We start from the raw sequence: 24,842 nt of genomic DNA on the forward strand, positions 1-24,842 counted from the left end.
AAGGGGTGGGGGGGGGGGGGCTACTATTCATATAATAGCATATATAATCATTTTATTTATAATACTATATGAATAGCATTATTACATATCGTTTTTAACATATTAATGTTGAAAACATATTATAATTAATATTACAATTTAATAATATAGACTTTATATCATTATGGATATAAATATGTATAATGGTGTAAATTATATTTAGTTTTCAACTTTAATGGTAAAAACTAAATATTAATGTTATATAGAACTATAGTTTTTAGGTCTTTTTTACAGAAACATTTTAAAACTAACTATATTTATTATAATATTATTATCAATATATTAAAATCTATAATTTAAAATATATTACTATCATAATATTGATATAATTGTTTTTAATATTAACTGGTGTTAATATAGTATTTAAAAAAAACTTGAATTATTTCAGTTTAGTTTTACATTTAGATTTTCAAGTTAATAATTGTATTTAGGATTAGTTTTTTTTAATCACAGACACATCAAATAAAGCCTTCAAAATAAAAGTCTCTACAGTAAAAGGCACGTGCGGGAGCGTGACGTCCTGATGGAGGTGTAACGTCGTACAATAGCGATGCATGGCTAAAACGTCTCTAAACATGCAGCAACATGAGAGGAAAGGAAGGACAGGTGGTGTGTGGGCGGGGTCAGATCTAATCTTGAGCTTGCTGATTGAATAGGAGATATGTGGGCGGGGTCAGATCACATCTTGAGCGATTTGATTGGACAAGTGAGATGTAGGCAGGTCAGATCAGATCTCAAGCGTGTTGATTGGACAGGTGGTGTGTGGGTGGGGTCAGATCAGATCTCAAGCGTGTTGATTGGGCAGGTGGTGTGTGGGTGGGGTCAGATCAGATCTCAAGCGTGTTGATTGGGCAGGTGGTGTGTGGGCGGGGTCAGATCAGATCTTGAGTGTGTGGATTCAACAGGTGGTGTGTGGGTGGGGTCAGATCAGATCTCAAGCGTGTTGATTGGACAGGTGGTGTGTGGGCGGGGTCAAATCAGATCTCAAGCGTGTTGATTGGACAGATGACATGTGGGCGGGGTCAGACCACATCTTAAGCGTTTTGATTGGACAAGTGGAATGTAGGCGGGTCAGATCAGATCTCGAGCATGTTGATGAGACAGGTGGTGTGTGGGTGGGGTCAGATCAGATCTCATGAATGTAGGCGGGTCAGATCAGATCTCGAGGGTGTTGATTGGACAGGTGGTGTGTGGGTGGGGTCAGATTAGATCTCAAGCCTGTTGATTGGACAAGTGGAATGTAGGCGGGTCAGATCAGATCTCAAGCGTGTTGATTGGGCAGGTGGTGTGTGGGCGGGGTCAGATCAGATCTTGAGTGTGTGGATTCAACAGGTGGTGTGTGGGCAGGGTCAAATCAGATCTCAAGCGTGTTGATTGGACAGATGACATGTGGGCGGGGTCAGACCACATCTTAAGCGTTTTGATTGGACAAGTGGAATGTAGGCGGGTCAGATCAGATCTCGAGCATGTTGATGAGACAGGTGGTGTGTGGGTGGGGTCAGATCAGATCTCATGAATGTAGGCGGGTCAGATCAGATCTCGAGGGTGTTGATTGGACAGGTGGTGTGTGGGTGGGGTCAGATTAGATCTCAAGCCTGTTGATTGGACAAGTGGAATGTAGGCGGGTCAGATCAGATCTCAAGCGTGTTGATTGGACAGGTGGTGTGTGGGTGGGGTCAGATAAGATCTCATGGTGTTGATTGGACAAGTGGAATGTAGGCGGGTCGGATCAGATCTCAAGCGTGTTGATTGGACAGGTGGTGTGTGGGTGGGGTCAGATCAGATCTTGAGTGTGTTGATTGGACAGGTGGTGTGTGGGTGGGGTCAGGGCTCATCTCTAGTTTGTTGATTGGCTGGACGTGAATGACAGCCCCTCCTCCTCCTCGATTCTGTCCAGCTCCTGTGTTCGGATGGCCTGCGTGATCAGGTGCAGCTCTTCACACAGAGTCTCGTATCGATACCCCACACGGATGTCTGGGACGTTTGTGCGCCAGATGTCATTACTGACGGGACCCTCTTTAGTGTAATCAGGACCCAGCCAATGACTCTTACTCTGAAACGAGCAGAAAAGAGAGAACAGTTTGAGTCAATAATGTGTCATGTGTCATTTCAAAGCAGCTTTACAGGAAAAATATAGATGAATAACTATTGAGTGAATCATTACGCATGTTTTTAAAATATAAAGTATATTTAATGATATTTAAGTTACAAAACTAAATTGAATCCTTTTTTAAATTAATAATTAAGCTTTAAGTTTTATAATTAAGTTATTTAATGTATATACATGTACATTTATGCCATTTGTTATTTTAGTCTGTCATTTCTACTGTAGTAAATATTACAGTGTAATTTTATTTATTTGGGTTTTTCTTTTTTTTTTTTTTGCATGTGTTCCCACACATTTTTAACCATTTTATTTTATTTTACTTTACTGTTAGAGGAAAGGATTTAGAAGTTTATAATTTTTTCACACCACTTTCCAGCCATTTATAAGATTAGTATAACTAGAACAATTATGATTAGATATATTTTAACAACACAACACACCATGCAAAGAAACTATAGAATTAATGATGATCAAACATTTCAAAGTTAATTTAGTTTTAATAATGTGAGTAGTTTCTACATTATACTGCGGTTTCCTTTTGTTGGTGTGTGTGTGTGTGTTACCTTGTGTGAGAAGCCGCTCATTAACACACTGTTTCTGGCGAGTTCACACATGTCACATGAGCTCAGTTTCCACACCTGAGCGGCGATGCTGTACTCCTCCATCAGAGGCTCCTGAAACACACACACACACGTTTACACACACACACACATCAGACAGGAGTGTCCTCATGCTCGTGCACCACTCACCTTAGTGAAGTGGAACTGCAGCGGGTCGTCGGTGGACAGCGACACCATCAAGCCGCGGGACAGATACTCGGGCAGAGGGTTGCGATGATAACTCAGAAACAGACTGTTGTTGCTGAGCGGAGACATGGCGATGCCCACCTGAGCCAGATAATACAGATACTGCAGGACCGGAGCCTACGACACACACACACACAGGTACACAATCACTGCTCATCTGACCTCCACTTCCCGCTTATAAATTCATTTCTGTCTGTTAAAGGAGTGTAGGAAACCAGAACCTGTTCAAAATAATGATTGACTCTTATGAAGCGGTTCTTTTCAGTGAATCAACATTATTAACACAGTGTTCTGAACAAATGACTCTTTTGAACTGAACCGTTTTATTGAATCAAAATACAAAAACACTGGTTGTGCTCTGTGGTTGATTCACCAAAAAGTACTGGTTCATAAATTTAAGGAATCAGATTATATTAGTGGCTCTGTATTGGCTAAAAACATCTAGTTACTGTTCTTTTAAAAGTACTGGATTTAAAAGAGGCGACCAGGATAGTATGATTCCTGAACAAATGATTCCTTTGAACTGAATCTTTAAATGAATCAAGACTTCTAGTGAAATCCGTAGCCATAATAACTTAATTTAGGCATCGGACTACATCGGTTGCTCTGTATGTGTTTCGTTCACTAAAAAGAAACCATGTAGTCTGATTCCTGAACAAATGACTCTTATGAACCGGCTCTTTTAGGAAATTAAATCCACAAAGCATGACCAATGTAAACCAATTATAGGACTAAAGATTCTTAAGAAACCGTTAATTTTACTGAATCAAACCCAACCACACTCACATTCCTGAACTAGTGACTCTTTTGAACTGGGGGTTTAAGTGAACTGAATCATTTTTCTGAATCACACAAGCACTGCACAACCGTTCATTAGATTTCTGACTCTTCTGAAGCGGTTCTTTAGTGAATCGGTCTCTCTTGATCTCTCCTCCCTAGCATCTAGGTACCTTCCTGAGCAGCAGTCCGTGCGAGATGTTTTCTGACAGCATGAATCCAGACACCAGGTGATGGATAGGCCCTGCCTCCCCACAGTGAGGTCGCAGCACGAAGGTGTTGAAGCCCCGCCTCCTGCTCACACAGACAGACGGGTGATTCAGGTGACTCTTTCTAAAGCGATTTGATCTCATGATGTGTCGTGAGTGAGTACCTGCGCAGGTGGTTGAGCACGGTCATGTTGACGTACATGTAGTACAGGTAGTACGAGTACGGCGGGTTGTCGTCGTCACACCAGCGCGCCGGAGACGGACTGTCCAGGTTGAAGACGTGACTCTCCGGTTTGGACTCGTCGTCCACGCTGTCGAATCCCACCACCTAAATATTCAAATCAACGTTTTGTGGCTCACAGTTAGTTATTCTCCTCAGCTCAAATGAACTAGAGGCCCTGATGACATCATAGTGCACTCCTTAGATTTCTGTCCAATCAGACACTCTCTAAAATGACTGCTTCCTGTTTCAACAGGAAATACCCCTGTTAAATATTTTTATACAGTGTCTAACGTGCACAAAATCAGAATAATGCACTAAATGATTCATACTGGTGAATAAATTTGTGTCGACTCGTTTTACATGATCGATTTTTCAATTCAAATATCTCTAAAAGACAATGAGCTTAATTTTATGTCGCTTTAGCAATGTTTTATAACAGTGTTATATGAACATTTCACTCACTTTTAATTCACTCTGCGAATCAGTTTGTGAAGGACCAGAAGTGCAAAACTAAAATAGTTTTAGTGATTCAACCCATTTTCATTTGTGTCGATTTAATATATTCAATTTTTAAATGGCCATTAATAAATAATACTTTATTTGTGTATTCGTTCATTCATTTATTCTATATATTTACATGTTTAATTTGAAGTATCCATATTTATCGCTATTTATTTTTGCAGTTTGTGTCTTTGGTTTAAGTTGGTTTTAGACTGAATAATTGAAAGATCTGGTGTTATTTTAGTTATTAATATACTGAATTTGTTTTTTTATTTTTTTATTTTCCTATTCCTATTTTTTTAGTTCATTTTAGTTATTATTTATTTATTTATTTTTAGCTGGGAGAGTTTCTAAGTCTTTAAGTTGAGTCACAAAAATTAACTGGAAATAAAGAGTAAAACTGAACTAAAACTAAAAGTTACACCCACATATAAATATTAAAAACTAATAACAATTTTTTGTAATTTTTTTTAAAAATATTAACTTAAAATTACAACTGAAAATATAAAAGCTAAATAAAAATGCAAAAAAAAAAAATATATGTAAATAATACTAAAATAAAACTGTTTGGAAACTATTTGAGATATTTATGTATTTAGTTTTATTTGAAGTAATAAATGTTTTTTATGGTTGTAGTTTTAATAAAAAGGTCGGACTAGGGCTGCAAAGGGGTGGATAATTTCTGGTAAATTTCCAGGAACCTTCCAAAAATTCTGGAATATTCTAAAAAATCCTAGAAAGTTTCAAACATTTCTGGAATGTTTCTGAAATTTACTTGCAATTTTCAACCTTTTTGCAACCCTAGGTCTTATAGTGTGGAGATGTGTGTATGCATGCATGCATGTGTGTGTGTGTGTGTGTGTGTGTGTGTGTCTCACGTGCTGCAGGAACAGGTGCAGCTGCGGGTGGCTGCTGGGATTGATGGTGACCTCGAACAGCGGCAGGAAGATGTTCTCCAGCATCTGCTGGAAGTTACTCAGATGCTGCTTAGTGCGGTAAACATCACTGCACACAAACACACCGTCTCAAACTCACTGTGTGTGTGTGTGTGTGTGTGTGTGTGTGTGTGTGTGTCGTCTCACAAGAGTCGTGGGATCTGCACGAGCCAGCGCACGTTGTCGGAGTAGACGGAGTGAGAGACGGCCCACAGCGCCAGTTTGTCCCACTCGTCCATGGATCGGCCGTAGATGGACAGACGCAGCTCAGCGTTCTGATACTTGCTCTCCTCCAGGTCTGACATCACTTCCTGCGCACACAGGAAACACACTGAACATACGCCATCATCTGGGCTCGTTTGGGGTTTAGTGAATTATCATTAGAGTTTGAAGTGGGACAGACTGAATAAAGCATACAGTTATGCGTTTCAATGAAGACATTATTAAACATCTCTTTTCTATATGGTATTTTGTTTCTTTTTTGTTTCTTTTTTTACTACACTTTGAAATGGAAAATATATTTTTTATTTAACACTAATTAAGTAAAAAAAATAGCATAATAAAACACTCATTTTTGCATATTGTCTGCTTTTCTTAAAACTACATATTGAAAGCAGAATATATTATTCTAATTTATTTTATCAGTTTTATTCTCATTTAACTTTACTAATTAATTTTAAAGTATAGATTAAGTAAACTAAGCAAAAAGATATCTTTAAAAAAAGTTTTATAAAAAAAATACTGATAATTTACTGAATAACTTTTGAAAAGTTTAAACATTTTTAAATGCGCAGATATAAATACACACATTACATTGTTTTACGATATATATATATATATATATAATACAGTTAACTTTTTCTGTTGTCAATTGTTTCTATATTATTACATTTTATCCCTAAATATATTCTAATATTGTGTATGTATATATATTGCAATAATTCGTCTTATTAATACTATATTTTAATGTGAATACTATATAAATGTTAGTATTTCCAATACATTCCATAATATAGTTATATACAGAGTATAGTTATAAATATTTGAATTGAGGTATTTATTAGCATTGTTTGATGACAGATAGTATTATATAATGCGTTCCCAGTCCAGTAGTTGTAAATATGACAGTGTTATGATGATGTTAGCGTGGTCTGTACCTTGACGATGTGTCCGAAGTACTTCCCCTGGATGTGGTTGTCCGTCTTGATGAAGATCTCTCTGAAGATGGACTCTCCGATGGGGTTGTATTTAGAGTTGAACTTGTCGAAGCGGTGGAAGGTGTTCCTGTCCTGCGGAGGGAGCGGAGGTGTCACGTGACTCGTGTGTTAGCATGCTAGCGTGTGTGTGTGTGCGAGCGGGTCTCACCGCGTGCATCTCCAGCGTGTCCACGCTCAGGTCGTACGCCGTCAGGTTCATGTTCTCGAACACCTCCATCATGGTCTGTCCTCGGCCGTCCTGCACGCGCACGATCTCGTCCGGGTACTTCTTCACCGAACTCTTGATGAAGCGCAGCAGGTGCTTCTGGTTCATGCAGGACGAGGCGTGGATGTGCGTGTCCACCTGGTCATGTTATAGTAAACGCTATATAATATTCATCACAATACACACACTCACTCTAGACTGTGAAACACAATCGGTTTCACGTGCACACTTACATTTCGACAGCAATCTATTCAGAGCGAGATCTAGTTGTTTTTCTCTTTGGTGCAACATTTTGAATTTAAGAAAAAAAATCTAGCACTTTTTTTTTTTTTAGTAGTAGTAGTAATTTCAACTGAATTTGCTTAATGATCATAAATTCTCAAAGAATAAAAACAACCATATAATCATTAAAATAAATGAATAAGTAAATCAGTAGGTGAGTTGAAAATGCATTCATTTAAATATTGTGTATTTATTAATATTTGTAATATTATAAGTACTTTTTATATAATTACATTTTGTTGGACATGTTTCTATAACATTTTTTTAAAAATAATTATATTATGTTTATTTATACAGAACAGCAATTTAATTTCAATTTGAGGATAATTACAGTACAAGTAATTTAATTTGATAGTTTTATGATAGTTATCTAGTATTCTAATAGTCTATATATTTAAATAATCTAATGCTATACATTATATTTATATAATAATTAGTGCTGTCAAATGATTAATCATGATTAATCGCATACAAAAGTTTGTGTTTACATAATGTGTTCTGTGTATATTTATTATGTGTATATATAAACACATACACATACAGCATATATTTTGAAAAGATAAATTATATTCATATTTAATTTATAAACAACATATTTTAAAAAAATATATACATTCGCGTTAAAAAATATGTACATAATATACATAGTACACACAAACATATATATTATTTGAACAAAAACTTTTATTTTGGATGTGATTAACCGTAAATAATAATCTGACAGCACTAATAATAATTTAATTTATGTTAAATTATTTTATTTTTTTATAATTTATAATTAGAAATTATATGTTTTATATTATAAAATAATGTTATAATATAAAAATATTGTTCTATATTTTCTGTATAAATACTTTATTCTTTAACCGTTAATTATACTATTATTATATGTATATTATATTATTAGATTTATTTTAAATTAAGTGTTTAAATTTGTAATATTATTTTTATATGGTTAATAATGACTATTTTTGTAGTCTATTTCAGAACTCTAACACTGTGCATTAATATTAAAATTTTATATATATATATATATATATATATATATATATATATATATATATATATATATATATATATATATATATATATATATATATTAATTAAATTGACTAGTACAGTAATAATTATCAAAATGAAATATATATATATATATATATATATATATTAATATATATATATATATTTCATTTTGATAATTATTACTGTACTAGTCAATTTAATTAAAATTTTGATTTTTTTTTTTAAATGTATTTTTAAATTCTAATACTCTACGTTGATATTTCACTCTCATTGAGCTTATTTACGTATGTAGATGATATATTTTTGATAATGATTTTTTCCCCATCTGTTAACTGAGGGAAGCGTCACCTTGCGTATGTTGTAGAAGTCTCTGTGCGGCACCTTCTTCTGCGCGGCGAGCTCCTTCATCTCGTTCAGCAGGACGTGCATCTGAAACTTAGAGCTCAGATACTGCAGCCGCCGGTAACAGAACGACTTCCTGCAGAGAAACGCACAAATCAGACGCGGCACACAGGCCGAGCCCAGTGCATGCTGGGAGACGAGTCACTCACACAGGGCCGTTGATGATGAGCGCCATCATCACGTTCATGTCGGCGATGTACTCCTGCAGGTCTGGATACGGCAGGTCCAGCTCGGTGCTCCTGCGGATCGTTTCAACACAGACGTCTTTATAACGTCAAGAACTAAAACACAAACACTGAAGAGACGAGCCTGTTTCAACCCTAGCGAGTCGTCTTCATAGTGAGCATCTTTAGGCGTCATGAAGACTTCTGTTGTTGTTTGAAGAGTAGCACTTTCATCAGTAGTTTCTAATAGAAGACTAATTTACTTCTTGTATTATTGATTGTTCAGTATTGTCATATTACATTTAGTATTACTTGATTTGATTTACTGAATTTCAGCTCAGTTTGCCTCTACTCAAGTGTTACTTTAGTTGAATATATTTTCTGTATTCATTTTAACTTTACTTTTAGTAGTTTTGTTGTAAATTTGTTGTTTTTGCTTGCTTTTCTTACTATAATTTATGACTTAAACTAAAAGAAAATGTTAGAATTTTTTTAAATATATATTTTCATTTCAGTTAAATCTTAAAATGTTTAACAAAATGTTTGTAATAGTTTTATTTGCAGTTAGCGATAATAACCCTGGCACAGAATCAAACCTGTTTACGAATTTTTATACTTTATTTTTTCTTTTCAATTAACATTAATGTGTTTTTACTGGTTAAATTAAACGTAACAATAGTAACACTGATTCTAATTAAATTAAATTAAATTAAATTAAATTAAATTAAATTAAATTAAATTAAATTAAATTAAATTAAATTAAATTAAATTAAATTAAATTTAAATTTAGCATCCTGACTGACAATCCTCAAATGCGCTGCGTTGTGAAATTTAGTTAATTTTTACAAGAACATTTATATAAAAAACATATGAAAATAGATCTACTTATTAAATATATTTAATTAACAATTATATTATTAAGAACAGCAATTCAGAGCTATAATTTATTACTAGATTCAACAAACCCAATAATATTTTTGCCACTGTTTATTGGATATTTAATTGTCTGCTGCTTCGTGATAAAATAAAGTTTTTTTTATAGATTATTGTAGTACTTTTTACATTTTTTAAATTTATTTTTTAATTCAATGTTTTTCTTTTAGTTTCTTTGTAATTAATTGAGAGCTGTTTCTGCACTATATTTTCTCCTGTGTATTTCTCATGTAGACGAGTGTTTAAACAGGCTCACGTGTCTTCATGACCCATTTTCTCTTTCTAGGGCGTCCCCAAAAGTAGGTTTAGTTAAATTTATCTAATTCAGAGGGCGTCTGCAGTCGGTTTGTCCCTGAAACTCACTTGTCCATGGGGCTTTGTGCGGTGTAGACGTGAATGACCCCGTCCACCATCTTGCAGCTGTATCCTGCGTCCGGTGGCAGGTTCTTCATGTCCTGTCCCTCGTATGGGTGTGTTTCTGACACCGGCGCGTGAACGGACATGTCTGAGACACACACAGAGATAAGTGCTGGTTCGTGTCAGGCTCTGTACACATGTGGAGGTGCTCACACACACCTGAGTCTCCGGGACTCTCGTGAAGGTCCTTGTACATGTCGTCGTCCAGCGGTCTCTGGCTCAGCTCCTGCAGGGATCGTCCCGTGGTTTTATAGAAGGTCTGCAGAGACTGAACCATGTACTTCTCTCTGATGAACAAGGCCTTCACGACACACTTCGCTGCGTCCACCAGATCCGTGAAGGGCACCTGAACACACAAAACGTCACAATAATCGATCTAGAATCAGTCAACATCAATGAATCAAGTGTATTTGCCCTGTTTTACAGTCATCAAATGTCTAACTTAAATTTGACAACTTAGAGAAAACATAATATTAAACATTGTTAAAGAACAAAGCTTAAAGAAAAAAAATACTAAGAATATTTAAAGTACTTAGAGAAACTGAACTTAATGTTAAGAATTTTTTAAAGAAGTAAACTTAGGAGAAAAAAACTTTTAAAACTTTTAAAGAAAATACTTGGAGAACTTAGAGAAGAAGTAACATTTATATAAATGTAAAGCGCAAAATTTAGAACTTAGAAAAAACTCATTTTTAGAACTTTTTAAAGGACAGAACTTAGAGAACACTCAATAATAAGAATTTCTTAAAGAACAAAACATTGAGAATGTAGAACAAAACAAAAGAAAAAACAACGTAGAGAAACATTTTTTTAAAGATAAAGACTTAGATTTTTTGAAAGATCAAAGGCTTAGAGAACTTTGAAAAAACTGAGAAAACGTAATATTAAGATCTTTGAGGCAATGAAAAACAAGAATATTAAAAGAACTTAGTGAAACTGAACTTAAAGTTAAGAATGAATCCGTGTATTTGCCGTGTTTGACAGTAATCAAATGTCTATCTTAAATTTGTCAGCTTAGAGAACGTAATATTAACCATTTTTAAAGAACAAAGCTTAAAGAGAAAAAAAATACTAAGAATACTTAAAGAACTTAGAGAAACTTAACTTGAAGATAAAACTTTTTTTAAAGTAGTAAACCTACAAAACTGTGGGGAAACTTAACATTAACAAACCTTTAAAGAACAAAACTTGGAATATTTATACAATTTTTAAAGTAACTTTTAAAGGACAGAAAATAAAATTCAGTATTAGGAACTGCTTAAAGAGCAAAACGTGGAGTAGAACAAAACAAAACTTAGAGAAATACATTTTTCAAAAACAAAAACTAAGAGAGAACTTAATAAAGATTTTTTTTTTTTTAATCCAAGGCTTAGAGAACTTTGAAAAAAACTGAGAAAAGGTAATATTTAGATCTTTGAGGCTCAAAATTTAAAGAAAAAAATAAGAATATTTAAAAACTTAGTGAAACTGAACTTGAAGATAAGACTTTTTTTAAAGTAGTAACCTTACAAAACTGTGAGGAAACTTAACATTAACAAAATTTTGAAAAAAAGAGAACTTGGAGAAAACTTAATTTATATTTATAAAATTGAAAAAGCAAAACTTTATCAATGAAAAAAAAAGCTTAATATTAAGTATGTTTAAAGAACAAAACAGAAGTTAAGAGGAAGACTTTTTTTCTGTATAAAAATCATGATGATACAGATAATTTAGTTTTATTAGTAATTTCTATATTACATAAATTCTCAATTTGAATTGCAAATTAAGTTTTCTATTTAATGTTTCAATCACGGAAAATTTGACTAAAAACGTAAGACTAGACTGATTTTATCAATAGTTATCAAATGTATTCACAAGGTAATAGCTGATTGCTTGCTTGATTTTATTTAAAAAATGTTGCAAATTAAAAGTTTTTCAAATGATTTATTGATTTGCATTCAGGGATTTCATAAGTGATACTGAAAGTTTTTCTATTTATTTTAATTCCACTCCTTTAAATTCATAATTAAAATGGAAAATTCACACCTAGCAAGAATTTTGTTCATTAAAATATTATGCGTTTTCATTCAGTAGATTGCTTTTAGCATTATTAACATTGTGAAAAGTGCTACAATAAATACTACCTGAGGTTAATTTGCACTTGTTTAAATGTATAAGTACATATACAGTATTAAGGTGCATGTCTCAGATTAATAAGTGTTGTAAAAGTTCTGTTTTATTGTCATTTTTTCAAGCAAACTAAGTGAATCTGGTTTCTCTGGTTCTCACCCCACACTTCTCCTCTCCTGAGATGGACACGCGCTGGAAGTTTTTCTCCACAAGTGTCTCCATATGATGCATGTACAGCTGGTCCACATGACTGTCCTTCAGATACCTGCAGACAGACACGTGAGATGAGACACGGAGGAACGGACAGACAGAGACGAACGGACGACAGTCACTCACTCCAGGTCTGTGGCGCTGTCTATTTTCATGAAGTCTTGTTTCGCCCGCAGCAGAATCTCAGGCTCAAGCCTTGAAGGATGTGAGGCAAAGTGGCAGATTTGAGTGAGCAACACACACACACACACACACCAGAGGTGAGGATATAAATCACTCAGATTGATTTTTCTAAAGCACTTTCATTTAAAATGCAGCAAAGGGAATCTGAAATTCTCCACCCGAGCAGAAAGAGTGTGCGTTTATGCATCTGTAAGTGTCACGAACCCAAACACACCCACACAAACGCCTGAAACGCGGCCAAACTTTGGCCTGTTGTGTCTGTGTGTGATTACGTGTCTGTGTGTTTGGTGGGTGTTTTGGACCAGTGTGTTCAAAGCAAATGAATTCACACAGATCGACGAACAAATGCCTGAGCAGGTGCAAAGCCATTATAAAACACTCTGGGCCCAAATATCACAAACAAATGATTGTTTGACATTCAGAAACTTTAACAGTTCCCAAAACATCATTTTACCTCAATTAAAGACTGCAAATATTCTGAAATATGCTTAAAAAGGATGGGAAAGTTGCTTTATTTTGAATTTGTTTTTGTTTGTTTTTTTGTTTTTTTTTACTTAGCTTAATAAATATATGGAAAGTAGAATATTATTAATGATAAATAATATTACCAGAATTTTTAATAAATATCTTTAGGATAAATAATGTTCCCTTTTTATTTATTTTACATTACAAAGTTGTTTTATTTTTTATTTCTGTACTTGCGTTTAATATTTTATTCCAAAATCTCAATGCACAGAATGAACCCTAAAGATGAAATGTATACTGATTGGCATTGTTCAGTGTGCGCAGAAACATGCGTTGCGTTCCACACAGTTAGGATGTTTAGTGTGTGTGTGTTGTACTTGACGTCTTGACTGATCTGTCGCTCCAGACGGTGGCGTTTCTCCTCCAGCTGTTCAATAGGACTCTCTTCAGGAAACTCGTACGGAGCACAACGCATGTCGCTGTCCGTTAGACTCCTCGCCAGCAGCTCCTGCGCATGAGTAACACACACATACATGTTACAAGCACACTCACACTGAGGAGCAAACATACACATGTATTACAATAACACGTTACAAACAAATGTGTTATAAACACATATGTAAGTTACAAACACACAAGATAATATCACACACACGTTACATAGACATATTACAAGCACACGTTACACACACACACACACACACACACGTGTTGCAGTCACACTTTACACACACACGTGTTGCAGTTATACACTCACCTAAAGGATTATTAGGAACACCATACTAATACTGCCTTCAGAACTGTCTTAATTATATGTGGCATTGATTCAACAAGGTGCTGAAAGCATTCTTTAGAAATGTTGGCCCATATTGATGGATAGCATCTTGCAGTTGATGGAGATTTGTGGGATGCACATCCAGGGCATGAAGCTCCCATTCCACCACATCCCAAAGATGCTCTATTGGGTTGAGATCATTTTAGTACAGTGAACTCATTGTCATGTTCAAGAAACCAATCTGAAATGATTCGAGCTTTGTGACATGGTGCATTATCCTGCTGGAAGTATTCATCAGAGGATGGGTACATGGTGGTCATAAAGGGATGGACATGGTCAGAAACAATGCTCAGGTAGGCCATGGAATTTAAACGATGCCCAATTGGCACTAAGGGGCCTAAACTGTGCCAAGAAAACATCTCCCACACCATTACACCACCAGCAGCAGCCTGCACAGTGGTAACAAGTCATGATGGATCCATGTTCTCATTCTGTTTACACCAAATTCTGACTCTACCATCTGAATGTCTCAACAGAAATCATCAGAGACTCATCAGACCAGGCAACATTTTTCCAGTCTTCAACTGTCCAATTTTGGTGAGCTCGTGTAAATTGTAGCCTGTAGTGGAGATGAGTGGTACCCGTTGGGGTCTTCTACTGTTGTAGCCCATCCACCTCAAGGTTGTGCGTGTTATAGCTTCACAAATGCTTTGCTGCATACCTCGGTTGTAACGAGTGTTTATTTTAGTCAAAGTTGCTCTTCTATCAGCTTGGATCAGTCTGCATATTCTCCTCTCACCTCTAGCATCAACAAGGCATTTCTCGCCCACAGGACTGCCACATACTGGATGTTTTTCTCTTTTCACACCATTCTTTGAAACCTTAGAAATGGTTGTGTGTGAAAATCCCAGTAACTGATCAGATTGTGAAATACTCAGACCGGCCCGTCTGGCACCAACAACCATGCCCACGCTCAAAATTGCTTAAATCACCTTTCTTTCCCATTCTGACATTCAGTTTGGAGTCCAGCGACTGCCATGTGATTGGTTGATTAGATAATTGCATTAATGAGAAATTGAACAGGTGTTCCTAATAATCCTTTAGGTGAGTGTACGTGTGTTGCAGTCACACTTTACATACACACGTGTTACAAACACACACGTTACATACACCTTACAAACCCACGCAATACAATCATACATGTTACACACACACGTATTCCGATCACACACCTCAGCGATCTCCTTGTATTTGCCGTCCATGGATGTGCGCAGGTCGATAGGCAGGTGTTTGTGGGTGACTGGTGTGCCGGGCAGAGAGCGCTGGGACATCAAAGGCCTCGCGTCAGCGAAGCCGCACAGATCTACACACACACACACACACACACACACACAGAGACACACACACAGAGACAGACAGAATATTAAAGATGCTAATAATAGTGCTGGTTATATCAGTCACTGGGGCTGGGGCTCATAGCTGTGGGTTCACTCTGATTTTCATCTGCTGGACAATAAAAAAAAATACAAAATTAAGAGAGATGCCACACAATGAGGGAGGGATCTGTGTCAGACTAGTGACCAGAGAAAAAAACGCATAGCAACCACAATGACCATCCACAATGCCCTAGTAACCTAGTAACGCTCCAGTAATCATCTAGAACCGCACAGCAACCAGGAACAACACCCTAGCAAAGCTTTAGCATCTACTTAGACACATTTAGCTAATTGAGCGACTGACTGGCTGGTTTTTGTCGGTCATGACAGCAGTGCAGTGTTCAGTGCAGAAACCATCACACAGTACAAGCCGGAGTGTCTGATTCTCATTATTAAAGCACAGAGCTCATGTGCAGATGACACTCATTCATCAGTGTCACTAACAGATGCTTCACACTCACACTTCAGTGCACTCGGTTTTCCATTAGAAACACATCTAAGATGAATCAGAAAGCAGTTACATATTGATGAAAATCCACTTCTACTGATACTAAATATATTGAAAATCAACTGGGGGTTTTGTCTGTAAAAAGAAAGCCAAAACAATGTCCATACAATGTTCTTCAAATATTGTTTGTGAAATATATGAAGAAATATACAGAAATATATGATGATTCAAAACTGTTTATAAGCCTTTATTATTAGCTTTATTAAGTATTAGTGAGTTTACTTTTGTTTCTCTCTCGCTATGTATTATACACAGTAATATACAAAAATGTATTTGTCTTCAATTAAACTTAATTTATTTTTTATTTTTATAATGTTAAGTCCATTTCATATCTATCGTTTCTTTCAATCTTATCTAACAGGTCGTACTCAATTTCTAGTGAGGAGTTAAAGTTGAAGGGAGTTACATCAAAGCTTTCATGTTACTAGTGGGGTTCTGCAGGGCTCAGTTCTGGGCCCTCTCTTATTTTATTATTTATCTTCTACCTCACTACCTTACTTTGGTAATATTTTTAAGATTCTGGCAATCAGTTCATCTGCAATACTGATGACACCCAACTGTACCTATCCTCCAAACCTACCTCTACGTTTGCTACGTCTTCGTCCAGCTCTTTTGGGTAAAGAGCACAGTGATCTTTGTGCTTTAGTCACTTCCCGTATTATTGTAATGCTTTTTATTTTTTTGTGGTCTGCCTTCAAAGCTTCCCCATGAACTTAATATAGCTAAATATTATTTCAAATTGCAGATGAATCACCTTTGATTATGAATGCGAAATTACGTAGCTTGTCAGTGAACTACGGCTCTGCGTATTAAATGACGCTCTATCTGAAAGCACTGAAAGCAGCATAGAGATTCACTACTAATCACAGAACCGACTTTACTGAGATGCACATGTGATTTATCATGCAGCCCTAAGAAAAAGAATAATTTTGATGACATTGATGGTTTGTGCAGCGGGGAAGATACATACGATATTAATACGATTAGTATTGAGCAAGTTCAGAGTCTGTCACATGTGGATCAACTTACTTTGTTGTGTATTTTCAACAGTTTCGATATCAAAAATACATTTTGTATTGATACATTTGGATTTTGGGAAAAAATAATCAGTTTTTATAATAAATCATTGAAAATCAAAACCTGGATTTGAATTTTTAATGTTATTATAACCAAAAGCTGCTATGTGAAAACCTTATTTTACTCAAAAATCTAAATAGATTTATAGCATTTTGGAAAAAAACTCATCATATATATATATATATATATATATATAATTTTACATACACACACACACACACACACACATAAATGTATGTGTATATATAAATAAATATAAAGAGAGATATCACAGTTAAAAAAATAGTGACCATTGTAAAATTGGCACAGAAATGCAGGTAAAACCTCAATCTTCCTGTCAAAACAATGAGGAGTTTGACACATCATGTGACTTTAAGGTGATCATGTGACACGTACTCCACAACATTCCACATAAAACACCTCAGCCCAATGCAAAAATAAAGCCATCTCGCACTCACAAACACACATGAATAGAGAGAGCCGCAGACAGGACGAGTGTGTGTAATGAGTGTGTTATCTGTGTGTAGTGTGTGTGATGTGTGCAGTACCTGCGTGTAGTCTGATCTCTGCTGGGATGCTCAGGATAACAAGCACTTCCTGTCCAGCTTTGTGTGTGTGTGTCTGTCTCTCCCTGCAGTGATTCTCTCTCAGTGTGTGTCTGGACGCTCGGGTACACTGGTGTATGGCTCATACCACGTTGCAGATGGAGGCGGGGGGGGTTTGGTAGCGGGATGCACCACTGTATTTTTAAACCCCATTGTGTTTACAGAGGAATCCTGGGAAAACCAGCATGAACACGCCTCTCTCTCTCTCTCTCTCTCTCTCTCTCTCTCTCTCTCTCTCTCTCTCTCTCTGTGTGTGTGTGGCCGCGTCCCAATGTGTACTGTGCAGCACATACTCTGTAGTGTGCACTACAATACATTACACTGTAGACACGTGACCTCATTACATTACATTTATTCAAGAAGGAGAGAAAAGTGCCAGAATGCACACCAGCCTGAAAAATACTGTTTTTATTTGTGTGTGTGTGTGTGTGTGTGTGTGTGTGTGTGTGTGTGTGTGTTTTATGTAATTAACAATAATAATATTGCAATATTATATTATATGTTATTTTAAATCGTTGTTATTATATTGAGTTTTATTATCTATATTTATTTTATTCATAGTTTCTATTTGTTTTATTATTGTAGCATTTAATAGCCCCGCCTCTCAGTCAAATGAGCCAATCACATGTCTCTTCACTCAAAAATGCACATTAGCCAATCTATCAAAAAAAAGTTTTATTCGTCTGATGAGTTTTAGTAGAATATGTTGCCAATTTTTTCTCATAATGTGACTTTTTTTTATGCGCACCTAGAAAATGTTCTGCTGAAGTTGTTATTTTTCTTTAATATTATCTCTATTTAGTCTCTATTTAGTCTCTATTTAGTCTAAGTCTTTTTAATGCACTAAAAATGTGTCATTTTGTTAAAAATGTTACAAATAGTTTCTTAATATTTTGGTGTTTTCAACCAAAAATAAGATGGCCACAGAGTGAATTGACATGCCTTATAAGGATTTAATTCAGAAATATCATCAGAAAATTACAATTTATGGTTCTTTTACCCTTTTAAGCCGATTGTGTGTGTTTATTTTTCTTGTAGTTTCCGTACAACCAATCACAAACTGACATAATATTCTGTTTCAGATAAGCCCCACCCCTGAACGACTGTGATTGGCTGTTCTATTTCAGTCTTTTACTGTGTATGCAGGCAGTTATTGAGCAGAATAAGCTGAGAAGTGAAATAAATCACACAGGGACTGAGCTCATGTAACTGTCTGTAACCCAGTGTCTAGACTGAGCTTTAGAGACACACACACACACACAGGTTCATATTTAGAAGCTGAACACACACATTGTGTTGCTAATGAGAGATTTGTTTGTATTCTGTGTGTGTGTGTTTTAGTCTTAAAGGCACAGGACTGCAGGAGACTCATGTGTAGGTGTCATAATGTGACGGGTGTGTGTGTGTGTGATATTAACTGATCCTCTGTGATTAACTGTACTTTAGACTCTCAAACCCCTCAGACTGTTAGACTCCATGCACACACACACACACACACACACACACACACGTATCCAGCAGATGGAGCTCTACAGAAATCCACAACGGTTGGTTGTGTAATAATAATAAATATTGTATGTAAAGTCCAGTACAGGTCAATTAAGATTATATAACAATAATAAAAAGTAAAAGAGTAAAAATATATAATTCATACATGTGTGCGTGTATTTAAATATTAAATGTTTTCTCATTCGAAATTAAAACTGTTTTAATTCTACTAAAAATCATTAGAGTAAAACAATTAACACTATATAACACTATACCATGTATTTTGTTAAATTTTGTTTATTTTATTATTTCAGTATTTATTTATTTTATTATTAGTAGTAATAGTATTAATGAATTTATATTTAAATGTAAAAATATATATATTTTCATCTTTGTTTTGAACTGTCAAATCTTGAATCCTAAAATGTATTTCTCGCTCATTTTGTATTCATTGGTAAACAAAAATTACAAATAGTTTTATTTTATTTGTTGTTTTTATATTGCATTATTTTTTTTTATATTAATATTTTAATTTACTATGATTTTATTATTATTATTATAGTATTTTTTTTCTCTTTTTTGTATTCATTAGTTTATACACTTTTTTCATTTATTAGATTTTTTTTTTGGTGTATTCATACAGTAGGACTTATTCTAGATTCATATATTGTTGTGCTATTAAGTGAATTTTCTTGAAATCATTGCATTCTCGTCTCTTTCAGATGAACCAGAAGGTTGCAGGTTCAATCCCAGGTAAGACCAACAGCACAAGCTCCTGTCTAATTCATGAGCTCTCATGTCACACGCCTGGACCAACACTTACCCACAATCCCACATTCCTGCACTTTTCATTAATATATTGATGCGCTCGGGATGAAGCAGACAAAACTGACTGACAAATGATGAAAGTTGCTCGTTTCTGTTCTGAGATCAGATCAGAAAGAAGCACTGACCAGTGCGACGGAGATTAATAAATACATTTTAAATGATTTAAAAATAATTGAATTAAAATGCAAAAAAAAAAAAAACACGGTTAAAAAATACATTTAAAAAATAATAATAAATATTTGTTTTAATATTGCATCCATTTTGCAGAGTAAAAAAAGCACTCAAAAAGAAAACAAACTCCAAACTGGCCTGAACTGCTCTGAAGACATGGTCCCCATCACACCCCACCCATCTATCCCGTCTATCTCTCGGCCTGTCTGTGTCCCCTCTGCGGCGGGACTCACCCGGGCTGGTCCTGCTGTGTAAACTGCCTCTCTTGCAGGGTTTAGTTTTGCTTTGGGTCTGTGCTGAAGCTGCGCTGGAGTCCGACATGCTGCCGACCGTCCGTCTGCTCACGGGACAGATGGAGAGAGAGAGGGGACGAGTGCTAGGAGACAGACTCTCTAATCAGAGCAGGAAGACATGCACAGGGGGCGGGGCCTGGGGATCTCTTAGCTGCAGTAGTGGAGGCGGAGCCACTCCCTTCATACATCAGTAGAGGGGGAGGGGCTTAGGATTCCCCCACAACATGCTCAGCCTCATTTTGATCTCCAGTAACCATGCAGCAAGAGTGAAATCACTGATAGAGAGAGCGAGTGTTCCCAATGGCATTCAGTAGCCTCGTCTAAAATCAACAATGCTGTGCTCAGTTTAAAAGCACAAATAAATCAACAAAAAAAGTGCATTAAAAAATTAAGATTTTAAAAAGAAATAAATAAACTGACAAAATATTAAAAATGCGAAGTTTTTTCAAAGCATACTTTGATACTGTTTCATATACTGCAGTAGTTTGGAAGTATGCAAACAGAATGTAGTATGAATTACATGCAGCATATTTACTATTACTTATTAATTATTATGTATCCAAGTTTTTCTTTTAGGTTTACATTTAGGCATCCAGCAGACGCTTTTATCCAAAATGACTTCCAAATGACTTAGGACAATAGAAGCATTCAAAACCAACTGAAAGGCAAAAATATGTAAGTGTTGTAAAATTATTATGTTTTTCCGATTTATTTATTCTTTTTACAAATAAAAAGAAAACGAGTAGATAAAATGGAAAAATAATAGAGAATGCTAATATTAGAGACTCGTTTTAAAAGAAAACAAGTAGTGAGAAAATAGAAAAAAAGGTGAGTGTTAGAGAGCTATAGAATATAATAGATCCAAATAAAAGAGTGGCTTCAGTTTAATATGTTCCAGGCTCGTTTATTGGATATACACAATTGATAATAAATAATAGTAAAGGTAATAAAACATCAGATAATAATGTGCTTGTTTTTGATGTCGCTGTTGCTGGTTTGTCTCGCGAGAGTTGGCAACAGGGATGCGACACAGCAGTCAACGCAGCGCAATAAGAAGTACGTCATACCGCTGATAGCGGGAGTTTGGTTCAAGAGGAAGCGATTATCAGATCTGTGGTTCATCAGGACTTGCATCGCTATGAAACTGAAGAACTTTGACCTGGTTAAACATTCGCCTGATCGGAAAACAGTTCAGTTCGGCTCCTCTGATCTGCTGTGGCCCAGAGTCACGTCTAAAAACTGGTACTGGAGAAATTATTAACGCGAGAGTCGCGCAAACAGCGCCAGACAATGACAACATCAGTTACAGATTCACAGATGAGCTTGAGTCGAGAGTAAACAGCGGAAATTACAGTGTATTAATCTTGTGTGTATTGCTTCTTGTGTGTATCATTTTACTTGTATTATAAGTGTGTATGTATGTAACACATAGTTATACAGAGTTCTGCTGTATGATTAGACATGAACTCACTCGACATGTCTGTAGATTATGATCCGCTTTTATCCAAACTCTGCTGCTGATGAAAAGATGATGATAATCAGTGGTAATGACCGTCTAATGATGGGTAGTTTAGTTGTTTAATGTCAGCGGAATAACTGATCGAGTTCTCCCGTTAATCCAGATTGAACTCGTTGATAAACTCGGAGTAGATTCTGAGCGTTCAGGAACTGATCAGAATTCACTGAAAGATGGAGTCACATTTAAAGGGACCGCGACACATTTGACGCGCGACCAATCAGAACGCGATTTAATGATTCTACTAGAACCTACTGTCGCTGGTGTACAGGGGTTATTTTAAAACAGTACATCGAACTTGTATCAGTGTTTGAAGAGTGAAAGTAGATGATGTCAGGTCTCTGTTTTATTCCGTCAAGCACCAGCAGGAGACACAGTTCAGTTGCCCTTGTACTTCATTGCCGTTTTCCATCATTTTAATTCATAATTTTTAATACAAACCAACAATACATTCAAAAAGACAGTGGCTTTTATTGTTATTTATACTAAATTCTATATATATATACCGTATTTTACTGCCAGATTTGGTGATACTCACACAATGAACATGAATTAAACATCATGTATGGATTCAGGTTTTGATTTTATTTTTAGGTTTTGTTCAGTTGTTTTGTCATGTTTCCTGTTCTTCCTAACATCTTATGTGGTTCTGTGTTGAGTCATCTGTTCAAGTTTGACATGATTTATGTTGTGTTGTATACATTGGTGTAGTGGTCCCTGCCTAATTTATGCCCCCCACCCCCGTTTTTTTAAGCGGCCCAGCAAATGATGAACGCCATGTGTTATAAACAGTGACATGTAAGACTAGTTTTGCATATTTAGTTCACCCCAAAATGAGCAATATTGGCACATTTTCACTCAACTTCTGACTTCACAGGGATCATTGTGAGATCAATATCACCTACCGAAGAGGTGCTGATTTTGCAATTGATACACAGACTGTAGGAAGAGACATCTACATAATGATGAATTTTAAAAGGAATATTTAAAGGAATAGTTCACTCAAAATTCATCATCATGTAGTTGAGTATTATATATATATATATATATATATATATATATATATAAAACTATGTAAAATATAACATGTTTGACTTAAATTCAGCTTAGTAAGTAGTGCAATACTTATATAAAATAACTGATTATGAACCCAAGATTTAATAATAATAATTCCAGTCATTAGCCAGAGGTTATGACTAATGCTATTTAATAGGTCGTCCATGCTTATTCATTAACTAGTATTTGTGTTTAGTCCACTACAGTTACTCATGTACAACTTAGAGCTAAAAACAATAATGAGCGGTGATTATAGTACCATATACGTAGCCCCCAATACTTATATAACTATGTACAACTTAACTAAAGCGGAGACAATAATCAGAGACAATAATTAGATCTAGTATGCACTTAAACCTGGACGCAGAATTGTGGAAACATAAGCCTTCACTTAATCTACTTGAGAAAATCATTTCAGAGTAAGTCAGAATAAATCACATGTAACAATCTGTTATCAGTCAGGTTAATATGTATTGTGCCAGTTACATAGCCAATTCAAAGATATCAACTCAATACAAAACATCAAACGTCACTCTCTCCTGGGACAAAGGAAACAGTTTTTTGATGTTGTGTGCCCCTTGGAGGAACTCAGACCATATGTATATTTATACAATTTCAGGTGTGCACATATATAACTTTATTAAAACAATGTTTGAAACCGTTTTTTTTTTATTTTAAAGTTTATATCACATATAAAAACATATTTTTGTTACCATGTTGGTGGATTTTATAATTATTTCATAATAGATGCAAGCTTAACATTTGCTAGCAGACATTTCAGAGTTTAACGATAACAACTTAATCACAGAGACAGAAATATTATCAAAAGTTTGTTCATGTTATTACTACGCTTATCCGTAGTAGTGGTTTAACTTTGTTTTGTGATAACCGATGAGAAACGGACAAAAATATGTTTTAGTGTCGATCAGTTAACCACACGTTAACTTTATTTTTCACAATTTTATACAGAAATATATTTGTTGTAAAGTAATGAGACACCCACCTTAGAGAAAAACAAACTTCCATCCTGTCAGATCAAAGACAAAGACGGTTCGCTCCTAAACGTATAAATGGGAGAAACTGCAACACACAGTGAGGTGGAATAGTCCCGCCTCCTATATAAGCATAAGAAACAACATTCATGGGGCATTTAATTTCAGATTTTGTTGCTGATTTGAAATATGTAATTTAACAGTGAGTGCATCGGGCAGTTTTCATTCATTTTATTCATACTTGGTCTTGTTTGAGCTGCCTGGGGGTGTAGCAAATATGGCCGCCGGGTGAACAGACTTTCCTTGAATTGGCTTTGGTCAGATGCAGTTATGCTGCATATGTGCGAGGCAATGTTTAGCTGGAGGAGCGCACCGCACCATTGATATTACCTGAGAGGTACTCGCTTTCAAGAAATACATGAATAAGAACCTATAGTAGGGTGACCATACGTCCTCTTTTTATCAGACATGACCTAAAGAAATGTGTGTGGCCGGGAATGTCCGGGATTCGGTTTTTGTATTAGAGCCATATGCTGGACTGTTTTCTTAATCTGGCTCCTGTTGTGATACATAATATGTTGTGTTACACAATACATGCATGCGTTTACCGGAAGTATCTGTGTAGATGAACATGTGCTGAGCACCTAGCAAAGACGTTCATACCAACTTATAATTTATAAATACACTTCCACTGTGTACATTCAAACAGAGGAAAGAAAAACCAAAAGTGTGAACTCTTTAACATCGCAAGCATTTCTCCTGGACAGAAATGTGGTTACTTTAAGATCGAATGGAGATTTTTGCTTGATTTTTCCAATGGTCTCCTTACATTTTTTGTTTTTGAAGATTTCTCATCATCATCAGACACTGTGCTCAGATTTTTCTCCTAA

The 24,842-nt window shown here is 35.6% G+C and overlaps 1 protein-coding gene across 3 annotated transcripts; it reads right to left on the reverse strand.

Moving 5' to 3' along the window:
• Nucleotides 1-659: 659 nt before the first annotated feature.
• On the reverse strand, nucleotides 660-22,435 carry LOC113040311 (AMP deaminase 2-like). 3 transcript variants are annotated; one of them, XM_026198648.1, is made up of 19 exons: nucleotides 21,860-22,435; nucleotides 20,329-20,432; nucleotides 15,215-15,345; nucleotides 13,585-13,715; nucleotides 12,686-12,754; nucleotides 12,509-12,614; nucleotides 10,400-10,586; nucleotides 10,187-10,328; nucleotides 8,876-8,965; nucleotides 8,673-8,802; nucleotides 6,963-7,157; nucleotides 6,755-6,886; nucleotides 5,745-5,908; nucleotides 5,541-5,667; nucleotides 4,103-4,266; nucleotides 3,903-4,023; nucleotides 2,896-3,069; nucleotides 2,710-2,820; nucleotides 660-2,092 (listed from the first exon to the last, which is right to left on the reverse strand). In XM_026198648.1, exons 2-19 carry the CDS (start codon nucleotides 20,414-20,416, stop codon nucleotides 1,877-1,879), a joined length of 2,478 nt encoding a protein of 825 aa, XP_026054433.1. In that variant the 5' UTR covers nucleotides 20,417-20,432; nucleotides 21,860-22,435; the 3' UTR covers nucleotides 660-1,876. The 3 variants fall into 3 exon arrangements, with proteins under 3 accessions (XP_026054433.1, XP_026054434.1, XP_026054435.1); XM_026198649.1 differs by lacking the exon at nucleotides 20,329-20,432 and having other exon boundaries at nucleotides 21,860-22,429; XM_026198650.1 differs by lacking the exons at nucleotides 20,329-20,432; nucleotides 21,860-22,435 and adding an exon at nucleotides 17,552-17,685.
• Nucleotides 22,436-24,842: the final 2,407 nt, after the last annotated feature.

This window comes from Carassius auratus, chromosome 22, assembly GCF_003368295.1.
Source record: "Carassius auratus strain Wakin chromosome 22, ASM336829v1, whole genome shotgun sequence".
Classification (NCBI taxonomy): domain Eukaryota; kingdom Metazoa; phylum Chordata; class Actinopteri; order Cypriniformes; family Cyprinidae; genus Carassius; species Carassius auratus.